The sequence below is a fragment of the Somniosus microcephalus genome, chromosome 2, assembly GCF_052327205.1.
Source record: "Somniosus microcephalus isolate GS21.2 chromosome 2, FLI_Smic_1.0, whole genome shotgun sequence".
Classification (NCBI taxonomy): Eukaryota; Metazoa; Chordata; class Chondrichthyes; order Squaliformes; family Somniosidae; genus Somniosus; species Somniosus microcephalus.
The window spans coordinates 347,270,216-347,282,324 of NC_140988.1; the positions used below are offsets into that span (position 1 = coordinate 347,270,216).

The 12,109-nt window shown below is 42.8% G+C and overlaps 1 protein-coding gene across 1 annotated transcript in view; it reads left to right on the forward strand.

Moving 5' to 3' along the window:
* ptcd3 (pentatricopeptide repeat domain 3) overlaps positions 1-9,922 on the forward strand; it is a 48,781-nt gene extending 38,859 nt beyond the window's left edge. The window contains exons 18-24 of the mRNA XM_085975490.1: positions 3,803-3,881; positions 4,594-4,684; positions 4,786-4,871; positions 6,892-7,034; positions 9,081-9,122; positions 9,291-9,449; positions 9,695-9,922. Coding sequence (XP_085831616.1) covers positions 3,803-3,881; positions 4,594-4,684; positions 4,786-4,871; positions 6,892-7,034; positions 9,081-9,122; positions 9,291-9,449; positions 9,695-9,764 — 670 coding nt within the window. The 3' untranslated portion in view covers positions 9,765-9,922. The remainder of the gene's footprint in view (positions 1-3,802; positions 3,882-4,593; positions 4,685-4,785; positions 4,872-6,891; positions 7,035-9,080; positions 9,123-9,290; positions 9,450-9,694) is intronic.
* Positions 9,923-12,109: the final 2,187 nt, after the last annotated feature.

The following is a 12,109-nucleotide window of genomic DNA, read 5'->3' on the forward strand; positions in this document are numbered from 1 at the left end:
GGCTGAAAGGTTTGTCCAGACCTTCAAGAAGGCCATAAAGGCCATGGGTAATGAAGACATAAAACTTCAGCATAAGGTGGATAACTTCTTATTCGCATACAGGAATGCAACACATATGGTTACCAACCAAACTCCCGCCATGCTGTTCTTCAATAGAAACCTAAGATGCCGGCTGGATTTGGTCAAGCCCAACATCAGAAGGGACGTGGAGAACCGGCAGTTTCAAGGCATGAATGAAAGGCCAACTAGAACCTTCCAGATAGGTCAACAAGTTTTGGCCCGGGACTACCGTACCGAGAAATGGCAGCCTGGAACTATCTGCACATGACTAGGACCACTGATGTATACGGTGGACATCGGAGAAAGCATAATAAGGCGCCATGCTGACCAAATCATAAAGTCATCCGAAAAGGGACAACCTACACCACAACTCTATACATCTAACGATGAAGTAGAGATACCCATATCTACCTCCGATCCGGTGATACTGGAACCCGATGAACCCGACACTGGCATTCAAGCCGAATCAGCCTTGCCAGAAGAACCTACTACACCCCCGAGGTGTTATCCGGACCGAGTCAGGAAGCCTCCTGAGAGACTAACTTATAATTAATTAACTACAGCAATGTATATTATTTTGCATATAACATGTAATTAATAATTACTTAAAATATGATGTACTAGTTAGCTAAAAGGGGAGGAATTGTAGTGTATGTGCCTTTAAGAGCCCCAGGTGTGCTGTAATGCCGGTAATTGCCACTCGGGCTATATAAGCCTGTATATTGTGTATATCTGTTAGAACCCCCCCCCCCCCCCCCCCAGACTTTGCTTAGTAAATACCTATGAACCAACTCCTGTCTTCAGTGTCTTTATCAACACACGGACACTACAGTGTCGTCTGCAAATTTGGAGATATTACATCTAGTTCCCTTGTCTAGATCATTAATATATACAGGTAGACTATCCCTTATCCGCACTTCCGAAAACCTCTGAAAACCGAAAGTTTTTTCGTGGAGCGTAACTAGAGTATTTATCCCAGTATTTAATTTACCAAATTATTACTGTACATATAAACTGTAATACTATTTATAGTCTTTATTTATCCCACTCAGTGTGAATATTCATAAGGTTCGCTGCAGAAATATTAATGTGTTTGCTTACGGGGTGCTGCCCAGACCCCCGCTAGGGTGTTACACACTGATTCTGAATACCATTCTGAAATCCGAAAAATTCCGAATTCCAAAAAACATCTGGTCCCAAGGGTTTCGGATAAGGGATAGTGCACCTATATTGTGAATAGCTAGGGCCCAAGGACCGATCCCTGCGATACCCCACTAGTCACTGCCTGCCACTTGGAAAATGACCCGTTTATTCCAACTCTCTGCTTTCTGTCTGCCAACCAGTTCTCTATTCAAGACAATACCTTGCCCCCAATCCCATGTGCCTTAACTTTACACGCTAATCTCTTATGCGGGACCTTATCGAAAGCCTTCTGAAAGTCCAAATACACCACATCCACTAGTTCTCCCGTATCTATTTTACCAGTTACATCCTCAAAAAATTCCAGTAGATTAGTCAAGCACGATTTACCTTTTGTAAATCCATGTTGACTTTGTCCGATCCTGTCACTGTTTTCCAAGTGCTCTGCTATTACATCTTTCATAATGGACTCTAATATTTTCCCCACTACTGATGTCAGGCTTACCGGTCTGTAATTCCCTGTTTTCTCTTTACCACCTTTTTTGAATAGTGGGGTAACATTAGCTACCCTCCAATCCATGGATGCTGTTCCAGATTCCATCGAATGCTGGAAGATGATCAGCAAAGCATCAACTATTTCTAGGGCCACTTCCTTAAGTACCCTAGGATGTAGATTATCAGGCCCTGGGGATTTATCGGCCTTCAATCCCATCCATTTCCCTACAAATACTGACATCTTTCAGTTCCTCCCTTTCATCAGACCCTATGTTCCCTGACATCTCTGGGAGGTTATTTGTGTCCTCCTTTTGTGAAGACAGAACCAAAATATGTATTTAATTGGTCTGCCATTTCTTTGTTCCCCATTATAAATTCCCCTGATTCTGACTCTAAGGGACCTACGCTTGACTTCACCAATCTTTTTCTCTTCACATATCTATAAAAGCTTTTACAGTCAGTTTTTATGTTCCCTGCAAGCTTACTCTCATATTCTATTTTCCCTTTCTTAATTAATCCCTTTGTCCTCCTTTGTTGAATCCTAAACTGCTCCCAATCCTCAAGTTTGCTGCTTTTTCTGGCCAATTTATATGTCCTCTCCTTGGATCTTATACTATCCCTAATTTCCCTTGTTAGCCACAGTTGAGTCACTTTTTTTGTTTTATTTTTATGCCAAACTGGGATGAACAAATTCTGTAGTTCATCCATGCGGTCTTTGAATGTTTGCCATTGCCTATCCACCGTCAACCCTTTGAGTGCCATTCCCCAATCAATCCTACCCAACTCACGCCTCAGACCATCGTAGTTTCCTTTATTTAAATTCAGGACCCTAGTCTCTGAGTCGACTACTTCATTCTCCATCTTAATGAAGAATTCGATCATATTATGATTGCTCCGACCCAAGGAGCCTCGTACAACAAGATTGCTAATTAATCCTTTTCTAGTTACATAATACCCAGTCTAAGATGGCCTGATCTCTGGTTGGTTCCCCGACATATTGGTCCAGGAAACCATCCCTTAAACACTCCAGGAGTTCCTCCTCCACAGTATTGTTACTAATTTGGTTAGCCCAATCTATATGTAGATTAAAGTCACCCATGATGACTGTTGTGCCCTTATTGCACGCTTCTCTAATTTCCCTTTTTAATGCCATCCCCAACCTCTGCATTACTGTTTGGAGGTCTATATACCACTCCCACTAATGTTTTCTGCCCCTTGGTATTTCTCAGTTCTACCCATATAGATTCCACATCATCAGAGCTAATATCCTTCCTTACAATTGTGTTAATCCCTTCTTTAACCAGCAATGCTACCCCACCTCCCTTTCCTTTTTGCCTGTCTTTCCTGAATATTGAATACCCCTGGATGTTGAGTTCCCAGCCTTGGCCACCCTGGAGCCATGTTTCTGTAATCACAATCAAATCATATTTGTTTACTTCTATTTGCGCAGCTAATTCATCCACCTTATTACGAATGCTCCTCGCATTAAGACACACAGCCTTCAGGCTTGTTTTTTTTAACGCTCTTACACCTATTAGAATTATTATTTACTGTGGCCATGTTTGATTTAAACCGTTGATTTCTCTGACTGCCACTTTTGTTTTTCTCCTTCCTATCTTTTGCTTTTATCCTTGTTTCCCTTTCCTCTGTCCCCTTGCTCAGGTTCCCAACCCCCTGCCATTTTAGTTTAAACCCTCCCCCAGAGCACTAGCAAACACTCCCCCCCCCCCCCCCCCCCCCCCCCCCCAGGACATCAGTCCCGGCCCTGCCCAGGTGCAAACCGTCCGGTTTGAACTGGTCCCACCTCCCCTAGAACCGGTTCCAATGTCCCAGGAATTTGAATCCCTCCCCCCTGCACCATTCCTCTAGCCACGTATTCATCTGAAATATCCTTCTACTTCTACTCTGACTAGCACGTGGCACTGGTAGCAATCCTGAGATTACTACCTTTGAGCTGTTTTCTTAAAGCTGTTTTGTTAATGCTCCTGTGATGCGCCTTGGGACGTTTTACTACCTTAATGGCACTATATAAATGCAAGCTATTGTTGGTGGTAATAAACATTAATGAGCATTAATATTCTGATTAGTTTCTGTTTTTCATTCTCAGTGGGAGGTTCTTTAGCGTCCTGTGCATGATGGAGAGCATTGACGTGGTTCTCAAGTGGTACAAAGCCCTTATTCCATCGGTATGTCTGTTTTGCAGCATTCTTAATAAAGTTAAAATAACAACTCCAAGTCAATAGCCAGCTGAAGTGCTGATTCTTGGTTCTGAAGATAAAGTTGAAATTTTTTGCTTTTTTTTAAAAACATGATTGCTGGTATTGAAACCAGAAAATGTTAGGAACATACGTCTAATTGATCAGCATCTGAAAGAGAAAAGGTAGGTTAGTGCTTTCAGCAGGATTTTTCATCAGGGTCGTCCAAGTGATTAGGAGACTCAGGAAAGTCATCTGGGTAGAAACTGGACAAAGGGAGCAAGATTGGGGTTAAGAGGAGATGGGCCTGATGGGCCAGCTGGGATAATCCTGTTTATAAACCTCTGGGAGGGGGTAGAAACAGGCAGTGTGAGGATAAAAACCACAGAAATTGGACAGGGTGGGGGGGGGGTAAAATGTTAAGACTTGGTGTTCAGTCTTGAGGGCATGGTTCAAAGGAGATCGGAAGAGGAGCCATAATAGTACCCGTATTGTTCGAGGGGATCATTTATATTCCAGTTTCTAGTTCTGGAAGAGGATACGCTCCTCAAATAGTAAGTTACCTTTTCTGAAGCTGCTTGACCCAAGTATTTCCAGCATTTTCTGCTTTTATTTTATTTTTTAAATGAGTGTTGCATTTATTTAATGGAAATACAGCAAACATTTCATTGGAGAAAATAATAAAGAGCCAACATTTTCACAGCTCTACTATCCCAATGTGCAAGGTATGAAGGATCTGCTGCAGGCATTGGACACTGAGAACCAGTTGCAGCTGATTCCACACATCTGGAAAGGTTAGTGCAGCCTGTTTGACCATTGGAGGAATTGAGAAAATTAAATTTCCAACTCTTAAGTGAAGGTTGAGATCTTTGTGTTTTGTTTGTCTTTCACACAGACATTAAGCAACTTGGTCACAGTAACAAGCAGGACCTTGTGGAGGAGGTGCTTGAACTGATGGGTCGGGACAAACACAGTCCAGAGGTAAATAAGGTTCTTCAGCTCAATGTTAATTGATATTTGTGGGTTTAATTTTCTTGAATTGTGTAGCAATAAATATAACAAGTTAATAGGCAGAAATATAAATGAAAAGTGGACATCCCATTATATAGGTAGAGAAGAATACTGCAACAATATATTGACAGATGAACTTCAATATAAATAAGTATTGCACACCGTGGAAAAAGTGGGTGACCTGCATATTCAATGAGTGGGTTCTTGCTCTGGATATGGGAGATGCTGACAAGGCCACATTTATTGCCCGTCCCTAGTTGCCCTGAAAAGGTGTTGGTGGACTGCCTTCTTGAACCGCTGCAGTCCTTGTGGTGATGGTGTTCCCGCAGTGGTAGGGAATTCCATGGTTTTGGCCCAGTGACATTGAAACCAAGGGCGAAGTTGAACAATATTGGGGATATTGGTAGACCTGGCTTTTAGCATGTCCAGTCATTACAGAACAGTAATCAACTAAGCAATTACAATGCGAAACCTTTTAGCCAAAACCGTAGAGTACAACACAAAGGACATCTTGCTAAAACTGTACAGTGCTCTGGTCAGACTGCACCTTGACTACCTTGTCCAGTTGTGCCCACCAAAACACAAGGGGCTGCATTCAAACCCCAGAGGCAGTGCAGTGCAGAGAAGAGCATCAGATGCCTAATTTTGTGGGGGAAGACTGGACAAACTTGGACTATTCACCCTTCATAGGAGACAGAGGGGGCCTCAGAGGTATTTCAAATAGTAAACAGTATAGAAAAAGTCAGTCCATAATATTACTTCAAACTAAACCATGGCACTAGGATTAAGAGGTACAAACTGGCCATGGGCAAATCAGAGCATGGGACCTAGCCACTGAAGGCATGGCTGCTAATGGTGGGGTGAAAAATGGGGAGGGCTTGGAGGGAACTGAGTTAGAGCAATGGAGACTTTGGTGGTGAAGCGCGTAGAACAGGGGTTGCAGGACAAGGCTTATTTTGGGGGGGGTGGGGGGGAGGCGCGGCAGGGAGGAGGGAAGGGTGAGAATTTAAAATTTTATTCTTGGGGGGGACCAGAATCCCATGTTGGTCAGATGGGCAGAGGCAGAGGTGGATTCTTTTCTAATGGAGTAGATGGGGTTGGAAGTTTAGTTTGGGTTCCAGCAAGATGCTGTGATTGCAAACAACCTGACTCAGCCCAAGACAGTGACAAAGGAAGGGGATGGAGTTCATTGCAAAAGTATGGAGCTTGTGTCCAGAGCCAAGGAACATGATTTCAGTCCTCTCTGTGAGGAATAGGCTTCCAGGCAGAATACAAGCCACAAATTCGTTCTGGATGGATCGATATGATTTCTTTATCCGTATCTATCTTGAGAACAAATTTAAAATACACAATTATTATAGTCCCAACAGCTGAGGCAAGATTAAGATAACCAACTGTAATGTCTAAAGGTTGTATCGACTAAGATGTAATGAGAGTCTTGATGAAGACTAACAGTGTAGGAGCATAAGGCTTGATTTCTGTCAGGGACACCTAGGAGCGGAATGGCATAGAATTTATACTAGGAAAGGTCTTGGGCATAATTATCAGGGTTCTGAAGGATCAGTGCAACAAGGAACAAGTAATTGGGATGAAACACACAAACATTAAGCCTGTGGGTGAAAATGAGGGGGAAATGGTCAGAATATTGGGAAGAGACGAGTCCAGTCCCATAGCAGACCCAAGGGTCAAGTTAAAGAGCAGAACCAGGAATGTAATTGTATTTAGTAATATTGTATCCACTTGGGTAGGACATTCCGGCCTGGAATAACCCTCCTGGCTTGGAAGGTTCTTTGTCCGATATCAAGTCGAGGATGGGCCAAAGCGCTCCAATTTAACATTGGGAAGATCAAAGGCATCACATTCGGATCCTGCCAAAAGCTCTGCCTGTGTATCCCAATTCCATCATCCCTGCCACTCTGGGATGGAAGGTAAATGAGGTTCCCAGTATATATTGAGGTACTTAATTAGTCTGTGGATTTTTTTTTTTTAGTTTCAAGTTGCATTTTCTGACACTGCACTGGATATAAAGGCTGTATATAAGCAGGACCAATTCCGTAACTTACAGTGGACAGCTACTTCTTTGGGACATGTGACTGCTCTGCTCTTGAGAGGCGGTCGAACTCTAGATGCTTGGTAAGTATTCTGGAGAGTAATTTATGGCTGGCCAAACCCACTTTGAAATGACCGAGTTAATGCAGAAGGAGATATTTCATCTCTTTTTATATACTTTAGAAATAAAACATAAGCTATTAAAATATTATGTTTAAAAAGTGATAACGCTGGTAATTGAGTGTCACAAAATATATCTGGCAATAATACAAAAGGAGGGGGGGGACTGGATTAATGAGTCTTTGACTGGTGAGATGCAGTGTTCTTTCACTTCTGTCATGAGTTTATATTCAGCACCGGCCGATGGAATGCAAGTCTCCTCTCTGTTGGCTGTAAGGGTCCTCCTACAAGTTTGGAAACTCAACAGAAGAATTCAAGGGGTGTGGGCCCACGACACTAAACTGGCCTTGGATACTAAGTGGTAGTCTCGCTCCGAGAGAGCACGGGGTAACATTAGTGCAGCAGAGGATGCTCTTCAGAAGTTTGGAATTAAGATTTTGTTGGGGCAAAGTAGAGGGAGCTTAATTCAGTTGTTGTCTGTGTTTTGCTAGTTAATCTGGAAGTGCACGGTAGCATAGTGGTTACGTCACTAGACTGGTAATCCAGAGACCACGCCTAAGCAGCTGGGGAATTTAAATTCAGTTAATTAAATTTAAAAAGCTACTATCAGTAATTGTGACCATGAAAATGCCGTAAAAACTCATCTGGTTCACTAATGTCCTTTAGCGATGGAAATCTGCCGTCCTTGTGTGACTCCAGACCCACAGCAATGTGGTTGACTCTTGACAGCCCTCTGAGGTTCAAGAAGGCGGCTCGCCACCACCTTCTTGAGGGCAATTAGGGGTGGGCAATAAATGCTGGCCTTGCTGGCGACGCCCATATTCCATGAAACAATATATAAAAATAAACTCTCGACAATAGGTGCTTGAAGCAGGTAGATGTTCCATTCCTTGCTCAATAAGCATAGAACTTAGCCAACAAATTAGAAAAGAAAAAAAACTGGTTGGCAATTGGCTTTTGAAGGTGTGCATGATGGAGACTTTTTATGTAGAATTAGAGTCTACAGCACATTCGATCCAACTGGTCAATGCCGGTGTTTATACTTTTCCCACTCTTAACTCTTCCCATCCTGCTCCCATGTCCACCTATTCCCTTCTCATGTCTGTATCAAGCCCTCCCCTTGAATGTGTCAATGCTATCTTCTTCAACCACTCCACGTGGCAATGAGTTCCACATTCTCAAACCCCTCCTATAAAGCATTTTCTCCTAAACTAATTATTTGATCTCTTAGTGGCTATCTTCTGTTTAGGCCTCCCTTGTTCTAGACTCGCCCACAAGTGGAAACCGTTTCTCCACATTAACCCTATTGAACAACTTCATAACTCTCCGGTACCTCTATCGGGTTTTTTAATTATTTGACATGAAGGTGGCAGGTCATTCATTTTGCTCGAACTGCTGTGAACAATAGCTTCACTTCCCTGTAGCACCCCCCCCCCCCAAAAAAGTACTAATGAATGGTTTTGATGGAGTAAAAAAAACTTTCCAGTGGCAGAAGGGTCAGTAACCAGAGGAGACAGATTTACGGTGATTGGCTAAAGAAGCAGAGGTGACATGAGGCAACATTTATTTTATTTTTTTACAAAGTGAGATGTTGTGATCTGGAATGCACTGCCTGAAAGGATGGTGGAAGCAGATTCAATAGTAACGTTCAAAAGAGAATTGGATAAATACGGGAAAGGGGGGTGGGGGGGGAAATGTACAGGGGAAAGAGATGGGGAGTGGGATTAAGTGAATAGCTCTACCAAAGAACCAGCACAGGCAAGAAGGGCCGAATGGCTGCCTTCTGTGTAGTAAATTCCATCCAAGAGTGTGGCTAGTACAGGAGCTCCTGCTGTATTGGGAGTCCGAGGAAGATATTTTCCCCTAATTGCAGCACGTTCCACACCTCCTTGATATTTGTAGATCACTTTCATTCTCATCCGGTGACAAAATTTCAACCCAAAAAAAGAGACAATTTGTGACTAACTAGTCAGTAATGTGCGTGCAATAACTTGTCGTCTTTATCTCCAGGGGGATGCTGCAACTTTTTAAAACAAACAACCGAGTTCCTGGGTAAGTTGTCCCTCTGTTAATGTTCATCTATTCATATTCATGTCGTGTGGATCTGTAAACTTCAAAATGAATGGAAGGAGCCTGCTTTAGAGATTGCTTATTGTGTTTCTGAAATTTAACACTGGAGCTTTTATGGACTGTCTGACGTACCCTTTATTTTATATTCAGTAAAGATCTACTGGATGAGTTTTTGGACCACGCTAAGGAAAGCGGTAACAAGACTCTGGCTCTTGACTTGGTGAAGCTAGCCGGTGCTTTCAGTTTACCTGCTACATCAGAGCTCTTTGACCGGGTAAAGGCCGAATTCGAGCTGACCGAAGAAGAGAAGTAAGCCTATCTCCTTGGCGTAGTTCAAGTGTTTTAAATGTTTCCCTTTTTAGTGGGGCGGAGGGAAAAGTGCATGTTCTACCTCGCTCATACCATTCCACACAGGATGCCGATTCTGTGCTGGGTGTATATAGGTTATTTTTTAAATATGTGGCAAAGGATTGAGATTTATTACAAAGTAAAATTGTGGATTTTTAAAAAATGCTTTAATATCTTTCCTTTTTTCTTTTTACACCTATAAACAGAAGATCCCTGGACGAGCTGGACGCCACCAGCAGCGACAGCAGTGACAGCAGTGATAGCGATCGAGAGTAACTTTTGATCATCCTGCGTCCATCAAATGCCGTTCTTTTAAACACCAGAATGATTGGCCTTGGTATTTGTTCCCAGTATGTGCAGCAGACTTCTGCACTGGACTGAATGTTGCACAGGTGTTGGTGTGTTGAAATAAAACTATAAAAGCTGCAAGAAAATCTGCTGTATTTATTAATGCCATACTACAAAATGATATAAGTTTTAAGTATCTGAAATATTAAAAATGACCGATATGAAATTGATCAGCTCCCTTTCAATTGCTCCTGTAGTTTGTGAAAACTTTCTCACCCGTTGATGACAAATGCTCCTGGGTCGAAGGGGGCATGATCTCCGCATAAGGGGCCAGCCATTTAGGACTGAGATGAAGAGAAATTTCTTAACTCAGGGTTGTGAATCTTTGAGCATCCCAGGCCCTCTGGGGTAGAGAATTCCAGTCAATAAGTTATATTCAAGACTGAGATCAATAGATTTTGGACTCTAGGGGAATCGAGGGATATGGGGATAGTGCAGGAAAGTGGAGTAGTTGTAGAGGATCAGCCATGATCTTATTGAATGGCGGAGCAGGTGCCAGGAGCCGTATGGCCTACTCCTGCTCCTAATTCTTAGTTCTTAAGGACAGATATTCGGGTAAGTTTTAAGTACAGTAATTCCAAACTTTTCTTTAGCATGTCAAATAACCAGGATGTTAGTAAGAACCTAACTGTTTCAGCTTAAGTTCTGTGCTGCTAAATTTAAATAGTTAATGAGGTTGTTGTGCTAATTTGGGTTTTAAAAAGTTTCAGAGAGACGCAAGTCGTTCACTAACATGACGGCTACTGGACAGTGCTCTCTGTAACAGCCAGGCAGTAGCCTGTCTATGCTGCCTGGCTCAAACTGCTACTCTCCTGCCCAGGAGAAAATCCTATAAATGTGTACACAGAGCTCACCTCCCAGTGGGTCAAGTTTAAAGAGTGTCTGAATTTTAAAATGTTTAAATTAACTCCAGCTAGGTTTAATGAGAGTGCTGAAATAGTGAGCTAATCCTGCCACATAACATAAGAAATAGAAGCAGGAGTAGGCCATTCGGCCCTTCGAGCCTGCTCCGCCATTCAATGAGATCATGGCTGATCTTCTGCCTCAACTCCATTCACCGGCCCTATCGCCATATCCCTTGATGCCTTTACTAGTCAGAAATCTATCGACTTCTGTTTTGAATATACCCAATGACTGAGCCTCCACAGCCCTCTGGGGTAGAGAATTCCAAAGATTCACCACCCTCTCTGTGAAGAAATTTCTTCTCATCTCAGTCCTGAATGGCCTACCCTTTATCCTGAGGCTGTGGCCCCTGGTTCTAAACTCCCCAGCCAAGGGAAACATTCTCCCAGCATCCACCCTATCAAGCCCTGTATTAATTTTGTATGCTTCAATGAGATCCCCTCTCATTCTTCTGAATTCAAGAGAATACAGGCCTAGTTTACTCAATCTCTTCTCCTACGACAGTCACGCCATCACAGGAATCAATCTCGTGAACCTTCGTTGCACTCCCTCTATAGCAAGTACAGTATATCCTTCCTTAGGTAAGGATACCAAAATTGTACACAGTACTCCAGGTGTGGTCTCACCAAGACCCTATATAATTGGAGTAAGACTTCTTTACTCCTGTACTCCTGTGAAGTGGATAACTTCACATTTATCCATATTATATTCCATCTGCCATGTTCTCGCCCACTCACTCAGCCTGTCGAGATCCCCTTGAAGCCACTTCGCAACTGACACTGACACCTAGCTTTGTAGCATCAGCAAATTTGGAAATGTTACATTTAGCCCCCTCATCCGAATCATTGATGTAGATTGTGAATAGCTGGGACCCAAGCACCGATCCTTGCGGTACCCCACTAGTTACAGCCTGCCATCCTGAAAAAGACCCGTTTATCCCTACTCTTTGTTTTCTGTCTGTTGACCAATTTTCAATCCATGCTAGTATATTACCCCCAATTCCATGTGCCCTAATTTTGTTCACCAACCTCTTGTGTGGGACCTTATCAAAGGCCTTCTGAAAATCCAAATACACCACATCTACCGGTTCCCCTTTGTCTACTCCACTAGTTACATCCTCAAAGAACTCCAATAGGTTTGTCAAACAGGATTTCCCTTTCATGAATCCATGTTGACTCTGCCCAATCTTACTATTAGTTTCTAAGTGCCCAGTTATTGCATCCTTTATAATAGATTCTAGCATTTTCCCAACTAATGATGTGAGGCTAACAGGTCTGTAGTTCCCCGTTTTCTCTCTCCCTCCTTTCTTAAATAGCGGGGTTACATTGGCTATCCTCAAACTGCAGGAATCGTTCCAGAATCTGTAGAAT